The 9,033-nt window shown below is 48.2% G+C and overlaps 1 protein-coding gene across 4 annotated transcripts in view; it reads left to right on the top strand.

Annotated features, from left to right (window-relative positions):
• Nucleotides 1–611: 611 nt before the first annotated feature.
• LOC135917928 (leucine-rich repeat and fibronectin type-III domain-containing protein 4-like) overlaps nucleotides 612–9,033 on the top strand; it is a 367,177-nt gene continuing 358,755 nt past the window's right edge. The window contains exon 1 of one of the 4 annotated variants that reach the window (XR_010569459.2): nucleotides 612–1,504. Coding sequence is in view for 3 of the 4 variants with exons in the window: in XM_065451570.2 (XP_065307642.1) it covers nucleotides 1,482–1,504 (23 nt within the window). In the remaining variant the exon portion in view is untranslated. The remainder of the gene's footprint in view (nucleotides 1,505–9,033) is intronic. The other 3 variants (XM_065451570.2, XM_065451569.2, XM_065451567.2) reach the window with 3 other exon arrangements.

The following is a 9,033-nucleotide window of genomic DNA, read 5'->3' as shown; positions in this document are numbered from 1 at the left end:
ACGCTTACTTAGGTTGCTATGCAAGACAACAGTTTGCTTTTAGAGAAAATATGGTTGCATTTATTCTATTATTTCGGAAAACTGGTCGTTCTGCAGTACTGTGAAAGGTTGGCATCACTGAAAATGAGCTTAATTTTTGAGTAATAAATAAGCATACAGATAAATGTCCCTCAGTCAACACGGAAAATATCTTTCCATGATTGTTGAGATAAAAAGATTCACCGAGACATCCCTGACACACTGTACATGCTTAATGAAGACCGTGCTTTTCCCCTGCAATCGTTTTCCAGAGCTCCAGTGAACACAGTATGATATAATTTTCTGCAGGACATTTCAAATAAACGATCCATGTGGCTTGTTAGGGACTTAGGAAATGAGGAGCAAGTGCAGTGGCATTTTGTAAGTGTGCTCAGACATATTTTACGGTTAGTATTGATTATATGCTTACATTAGAACAACACCGATGAAAGTACTGACTAAAGTAAGCATTGACCGATGTTTTCATCATCGCCACAGATATTCCACGCGACAATAACACTACCGAAATATAGTATCGTTCTCGATTTGGGCGTCCTGGCTAAACCATTCGCTAGTGCGAACACACCCGTGTTGGTGGATTGCAGGTACTTCCGTCCCATTTACAGGCTCGCGATCAAGGCCGGCCAAAAGATGAACGGTCGCTTCCTTCCGATGCATCTCCGCGCCGAGCGCTGAAGCTGCGGGCGGCTTCGTTGCATATAGGATCGAAAAAGACGGCAGGAAGCGACGTCACTTGACGAGCGAACAATGGCGGCCCCGTTTCTTTTCTGGAATGCGCTGTCGTCTGCTCGTCCTTGTCGTCTGCGCGTGTACAGAGCTCGGCTGCAAACATGACATCCGGTTAGCGGGTCCCAAATGTGCCGACGCTCAGTTTTTGTCGCTTTTTCCCTCTGGCTTCCGTCATCACACTTTCAGTACAGTTTGGCTCGCTGCTCTTCTCGGGCGAACGCAGCGTGATCGCGCGCTTACCGCACCGAACGGCGCGGGTTGTACGAGCGAGGCACACCGACGAAGCGGAGCAGACGACCACCAGCAGGCAAGACAGGCAGGCGCCGCTTGAAGTTGAACCCGACCGGCCACTGCGTTGTAAACAAACAACAAGGATTAGAGTTCACATGAGCGCTGCTATATCCACGAGCAAACGACGGTGCCCCACAGGTTTCGAAGCGTAATCAGGGACGATGATTGTGGTGACTTGAAGGCTTTGGTAAAAACAAGGGGACTACTGTCGGTCACACTGCTTCGGAAGAGAGGAAGCGAAAGACATCCTGGCGGTTTTTACCTGCCAGCAGGAGTGCGATAACGTTGCTAACGGCAAGGTTAGATAACGCGGACGTGCGCTGCTATCTTCCCCACCCTTTGCGCAACACACTGATACACGGCTGCCTGGAAAAGAAGCGAGAAGTCATGGATTCGTGCCGCAGGAGCAGATCTTCGTAGAAATGCTCTTCAGTCGCCGTAAACGGTGAGTCGACCGAGCATATTTTATCTTGTTATAACGTGCGCTTAACCGTGTCAAGGCAGGCCTTCGCGTATACGCTCTGATCGTCAAGGAAGATTGATGTGTGCTGTGCCGCTTCATACGAGTGTGTTTCAGCGATATTTAGAGCCGTGGGCTTGCCGCCTTCGTAAAATGGCTTGGCATGACGTCTCACATGCAGCGTCCGAAGCACATGTGAATGCTGTTCACCGGTGGCTGCGTAATTATATTGTGTATTTCCCCGTAATACGACGTTGGCGCTGTGGCTAACTAAATAAATACAGATTTGGCAAATTAAATGACTTCCCCTATTCGTTCTGCCAAAATAACTTGGTTTCCGTTACAATAAATCTACGCATTAACTCGCTGAAGTTAAACGACAGACCGGTAACACGTATTCCTAACCTTTTTTTACGAGAACAGGCTGTCAGTCCAAACAAAATAGCTGTTGTAAGCGCGCGCATTTTAGTGGACTATTTCACTCTGGAAACGCGCGTGCCCAAAGCTGAAGCCACCTGGCTGGAATTCATCTTGTACCCATTTGCTTAACAGAGCCACAGAATCACGTGTAAACGAATCTTCGACACAGCCGCCGCCGGTGGTGCTTATTCTGGGACGAAGTTTAACCAAGAAATAAGAGACACGTGCTTAAAGAAGGAGTTATTTACAAAATTCATTTACCTAGAAAGTCAGCGCTCAGCCATTATGCAACCCTGAACAATACCACGGAAAATTTGTGTGACAGTTAAAGCAAAACTACGTAGGCAAAGGGCGCACAAATAAGAGCGCTTCTGAATGAAGTTACGCAATATTTACAACAGCAAAATACTTCAAAGTGTTGTTTACACTGGCTTTACTCAACAAAGTATAACAAAAACATAGACGTTTCGCCACCTATGCTACAAGGTCTACAAGGTCAACTGCTCGGACTGTGATGCCAGCTACATTGGCGAGACAGGGCGGCGACGTCGCACCCGTATCAAGGAACATCTAAGAGATGCTACGAAAGCCACCCATGCTACACGTGCCAAGACAGAATTGGTTGATCATTGTTTATCAAAGGGACACATGTTTGATTTTAACAATGTAACCACACTAGCACGGGAACACCGATGGGGCCCAAGAAAGTTCGTAGAATCATGGTTCATCCGTCGTAATCAATCTTCATGTAACTCTAACCGTGGCCCCCTGCCGGATGTTTACGGCACTTTCATAGATAAATAGGATGTATTTCTCATTTGTTGCCATTGTGTACTGACGATGCCACCCGCATAGGTGGCGAAACGTCTATGTTTTTGTTATACTTTGTTGAGTAAAGCCAATGTAAACAACACTTTGAAGCATGAGTTCCCCTGGCTTTTGGAACATTTTCTCAACAGCAAAATAGGACGAAAGACCTAAATCAATTTTAAATTTAATTTTTTTTGCACTTCTCTTCCGCATATGGGCAAGTGCAAAACCGCCGCACGTGGAAGCTACGCTGATTCCAGTGTGTTTTCCGATAAATCCAAAGCGCTGTCAAACTACAATGTACTGTAGCACATAATCAAAGGCGGCTGGACTATACATGGCGTAGCAACGCATGCGCCGAAACTTCACCCCGCAACTTTTCATTCATCGCCAGAGAATGTTGTGCGCGATTGTGATATTTTCACCCTGGAAAAGTGAAGAACCGACTGTTTCCCTAGTATCGTACCACTGACAGCAACTTCTCCGAGTTATCTGTAGGTGCCAAGCAGCTGCCACTCGATCGGAACACGCTGCGTCTGAAAATGTCGTCACTTTCATATCTCGAGAGCTTACTTTCCATAGAGTTTCCTACAATAATTACTAGAGAGAACTCTTGCGCTGGAGCTGTTCAGCCACCATGGGAATGATGGCACGTTTTCGTGCTTGTGGATTCAGACGTTCTTGTGGCTTTGTTTACTACGCTTTGCCTGTCTTCAGTGTCGTAAAGTTCAGGAGAAGCTACACTTTTCAAAGTGCAGAAGACGCTGCGAACATGCACAATCTCTACTAATGCAACGGATCAGCTTGTCGAAGTGGCCAAACCGAAGCGCGCTAAGCGTCTCAAGGTACTAGCTTGCTCGTGAAAAATTCGTATGATAGTTTTATCTCGTTTGTCCACGCATGCGCTCGTGACGTACAATGAGAAATTATAGCGTCCGTGGCACAGTCAGTTCACTACCGGGCTGGAAGTCCTGTCCTGAAGTCCATGTCCCGAAGTCCTGAAGTCCATTTACTTATTTATTGCGCAATACTCTGTTGCCCATGAAGCGTTTACAAAGTCCCGAAGCCGATTGAAGATAGAAAGATAATGCTTTGGCAATTCTCATAATTCTCATGTTGGCTGAACCGCCCCGCTTGCAGCTCCCGTAGACATAGCGCCAGTTGGCTCTAGTAATTATAGCACGAATTTCCTTAAGGCGCGGAAAACATTTTATGCAGCAAGTATTTAGCAAACAAATAGCTGCAAAGGGAATCTTTCAGGATTGTGTACAGCTACGGGCAGTAAACAGAACTAAACAACAGAACAAAGAGAGGGACACAGACCAGATTCCAGAGAGCCTCTGTGTCACTCTCTTCGTTATGGTCTTTATCGCTGTTGACAGATGAACCAACCAGCCCAAATACGTAGTCTTCTGTGTAGTTTCCAAATCATGAGCCATTCCACTCTGTGAAGGTGGTTGACCAGCGAAACATTGTAGAACACAACAGAGAGGTGACAGAGAATTTTCAACAAAGGTGCGAACACATTTATTGTCTTGATCGGTGCTAATCGTTACGAAAGGTAAACACACACACTTATTTTTATACATCCGCATTCATTCTTGTTTTTATTTCGCGATATATTGAGCCAAAGAATTTGAGACCGAAATCACCAGACCGAATGGCAGTGGGCCAGCGCCGATCAGCGCCTTTACAGTGGGAGGTACAGTATGGGATTGCTTGCATGATGATCGACATCGGAGCCAGCTGTGGAAGAAAACGACGACGAAGGCCCGAGGGTATATTGAGCCAAAGAACTTGAGACCCAAAATCGCTACACTGAATGGCACTGGGCCAGCGCCGGTCAACGCCTTTGCAGAGGGAGGGGCAGTATGGGATTGCTTGCATGAAGATCGGCATCGGAGCCAGCTGTGGAAGAAAACGACGACGAAGGCCCGAGCGGTATATTGAGCCAAAGAACTTGAGACCGAAATCGCTACACTGAATGGCACTGGGCCAGCGCCGGTCAACGCCTTTGCAGAGGGAGGGGCAGTATGGGATTGCTTGCATGAAGATCGGCATCGGAGCCAGCTGTGGAAGAAAGCGACGACGAAGGCCCGAGCGGTATATTGAGCCAAAGAATTTGAGACCGAAACACCGCACCGAATGGCAGTGGGCCAGCGCCGATCAGCGCCTTGTGGTATCGTCAACAACGGCCGCAGACAGGATGGGCAGTGACCACTTCCCGATCTTCACCAACATCACCAGATTTCGCACTGCTGGATGACAATTCTGTGCTGTGATCCCCTGGGACACATACAGAGAAGCGGTGGACAAATCCTCCGGTGAGCTGTTCGCAGATATGCTGTGGAGCAAAAGAGTGGCTACCTCAATGTTGAAACTGCCAGGTCATTTCCCTACTCCTGATTTGAAACTAAAGAACCTCTGCGCAGCGCGTAGGAGAGTGGAGCGAAAACGTATGAGAAAAACGGGAAATCCATCTGCGAAAACTGAATACAACGGGATACACGCTGTCATCTGTCGTCACACAAGAAGGTTAAGACGAGTTCAATGGGCTGCTTTCTGCGAGAGTTTACCGGCGTTTACTCCCATGACAAGGATATGGGGAGTTATGAATAGCCTATCCGGAAAGATTCGCCTTCACAGGCCATTCGAAGCAATTGCTTTAAAGCAAGGAAAAGATTTGCAATCCCTTGCAGAAGATTTTGCAGACGTATACACATCTGGCAGATCAGCAGGAGTATCGAACCCTCTGTTGTCTGAAGCATTCCATACCATGGATACGCCCTTCACGTTTCGTGAGTTGGATTTGGTGCTTAGCAAATTAAGAAGACGCTGTGCTGTGGGTCCCGATTCGATCAGCAATCAGATGCTGACAAATCTGCCATATGAACGTAAACGAGTACTTCTGGACATATTTAATCACGTCTGGAGCACAGGAGAGATTCCAGAAGCGTGGAAGACAGCATCGGTGGTGCCAGTGCTCAAGTCCGGAAAGGATCCTGCAAATCTCACCTCATATCGGCCAGTATCGCCGACATCATGCGTATCAAAGTTGATGGAAAGGTTAATATGTACGAGAGAGAGAGAGAGAAAATAATGTAGAGAAAGGCAGGGAGGTTAACCAGATGTAGTTCCGGTTGGCTACCCTGCGCAGGGGGAAGGGTTAAGAGGGATAAAAAGAGAAACAGAGTAGAAGGGGGAGATAGAAAGAAAGGGAGACAAGCACGAACAAAGCGCGTACACTACAGAGCGGTAGGGGGCGGCATTCTTAGAGTCTGTCGTGAAGCCCCGTGGACCGCAAGAACCTTACTAGCGCGAGTAAGGCCTTCAACGCGGAAGTTCTTTCGGAGCATTGGCCTAAAGCTTTTAGTTCTGAAAGTGGACGATTGTCCAACTGGTCCAGCACTCTGCACATCACTTGTCTCTCAGCACTGTATCGCGGGCAGACACAGATAATGTGTGCGAGCGTCTCGTCGATGTTACATGTGTCGCACGTGGGGCTGTTGGCCATTCCTATGAGGAAAGCATAGGCGTTTGTAAAGGCAACGCCTAGCCACAGACGGTAGAGCATAGTCTGGTCACGTCGGGGTAATCCAGGCGGAAGGTGCATCCGTATGTCCGGAGACAACGAACGCAACCGACACATTGTGAAAACATTCGAGTCCCACAGGGGCAAAGTACACTCACGGGTCATCAATCGCAGCTGAGCCGCAGCGTCTGTTCGCGAAAGCGGAATGAAGACTCGTTGACCACTTTCATGTGCAGAACGGGCGGCTTCGTCGGCGTGGTCATTCCCGCTGATGTTACAATGTCCTGGAAGCCACTGAAAGATTATGTTGTGTCCCTTGTCATAGCTTTGGTGATATATGTGCCGAATTTCTGAGGCCAGTTGTTCATTGGGTCCGTGGCGCATTGGGCTTCGTATGCACTGAAGGGCTGCCTTGGAGTCACTAAAGACTGTCCATTGTTGCGGTGGCTTCTGCTTAATGAAATCAAGTGCAGCACGGAGCGCCGCGAGTTCTGCACCCGTCGATGTGGTCACACATGAAGTTCTTAATTTGAATTCCTCAGATTGTGCTGGGAATATGACTGCAGCAGCAGAGCTGTTGAGTTTTACTGAACCGTCCGTGTATACATGTTGGCGGAATCTGTGCACGTTGTGAATGTGCTCCAAAGTTGCTTGTTTCAAAGCTTGCAATGGCGCTCCAGCTTTCTTTCTGATTCCTGGAATTGTCAGTTCAACTTCCGGCCGGTGCAGACACCACAATGGATCTGACAATCGTGCAGCGGGCGTAAATCCTGATGGCAAGTACGATTGATGTCTTTGAATAGTTTTAGCAAAGGTTGAAAGTGGCCTCTTTGCTGGCAAGCAAGCAAGATGGTGTGAGGGAATCCGAGTCAGGTGTCGGATGTGCGCTCTCAGGACATCTGTATCAATGTATACTGTCAAAGGAGCGTCTCTGGCTATAACCACTGTCGCAATCGATGACGTAGTTTTGGGAAGACCGAGACAAGTCCTGAGTGCTTGGGCTTGCACGCTCTGTAGTTTGCGAATATTCGTGGTGCAAGTATTTCCTATTACAGGTAAGCTGTACCGCAGGAAGCCCAAAAACAGTGCTTTATATAGTTGCAACATTGATGGTACTGTTGCGCCCCAGGACTTGCCGCCGAGAAACGCAAGAAGGTCCACAATGGCGGCCAAACGCTTTGCCATGTACGAGATGTGAGGGCTCCAAGACAAGTCTCTATCAAGGATGACGCCAAGAAATCGGTGCGTTCGTCTATATTGTATAATTTGGTCATTAATCCGCAAAGCATACGGGGCCATCGATTTGCGAGTAAAAGCAACCAGTGCACATTTCTCAGCGGAAAGCTCCAGGCCTTGTCTTCTTAGGTATCTTGACACAACTGTTGAGGCTTTCTGAAGTCGTGCGCGAACTTGTACACGTGTCACGCCTGAAGCCCATATGCAAATGTCGTCTGCATATACGGAGAGTTGTACGGTTCGCGGTAACGAATCAGCGAGACCAACGAGCACCAGGTTGAAAAGGGTAGGGCTGAGTACTCCGCCTTGCGGTACACCACGACTGGTATAGCTAGATGGCGTTGGTCCATCTTCAGTCAAAATAAAGAAAGATCTTCCATTCAAATAGTTGCATATCCAGCAAAAGGTGCGTCCACCAATCCCTACAGCTTCTAAGGCGTCCAGAATTGCATGATGATCTACATTGTCGTACGCACCTTTAACATCAAGGAATAAATAATATGTACGAGGTTAACATAGTATCTTGAGCAAGGAAATAGACTGCCATCATGTATGACCGGATTTCGTCCACGGTTGAGTGCCCAGGACAGAGTCTAAGATCTACTAAGCCATATCGACCACCATCGCGTAGACGGCCTTTCCACACTCGCCATCTTTATGGACGTTGCCAAGGCATACGACTGTGTGCTTCATACCGGCATCATCAACGGACTCCGAGCCATGGGCGTCTCGGGAAATGCTCTTCCATTCGTCCATGAATTTCTCAGTGATCGACGTGTCCAGGTTAAGTTCGGAAGTATAATGAGTGACAAGCGACGAATTTCCCTCGGCGTTCCACAAGGAAGTGTCCTATCCCCCTTGCTTTTTAACGTTGCCATGGCCAGCCTTCCAGATGCCCTGAAAATAGGTCGGACGGCAGTTAAAATGTCCATCTACGCAGGTGACATCTGCATTTGGATCTCGGGGTACCAACACAAACGTTTGGCCCGGATAGCCCAGGCCGCAATCTCCACTATCGATCGCCACTTATCGACGCTTGGCCTGTCTTTATCAGCAGAAAAATCAGCCTTCATGCTTTTCCCGGGAGTGAGGCGCAAGTCAACACGTCTGACGCTGAATATCAGAGGGCATCCAATTCTTCGTGGAACTCATGTTCGATTCCTGGGCGTCACCATCGACAACAAGCTACTATGGCGCGGTGCGGTCGAAAGTGTTGTGGCTGCATCAGTGCAAAGAAACAACGCACTTCGTAGATCGGCAGGTGTACGTTGGGGAAACAATCCTATATCCATGCTTAAACTGAACGCTGCACTTATAACAAGCCGCATTCTCTATTAGCTCCCTCTGATATCACCGTCATCGAGTCAATTCGAGCGCTTGGAGGCAGTGCACAGAAAGGGACTTCCCTTGGCGATGGGAGTTCCAACAGCGGCTTCAAACAAGAAAGTCACTAATGAGGCAGCGTCTCTTCTACTCCGCCTCTTGGCATCTCAGGCCTTGCTGACGCAGCTATTAA

The sequence above is a fragment of the Dermacentor albipictus genome, chromosome 5 (assembly GCF_038994185.2).
Source record: "Dermacentor albipictus isolate Rhodes 1998 colony chromosome 5, USDA_Dalb.pri_finalv2, whole genome shotgun sequence".
Taxonomy (NCBI): Eukaryota; Metazoa; Arthropoda; class Arachnida; order Ixodida; family Ixodidae; genus Dermacentor; species Dermacentor albipictus.
The sequence above is the reverse complement of the archived record's forward strand: the minus strand, read 5'-3'. Positions and strand labels throughout refer to the sequence as shown.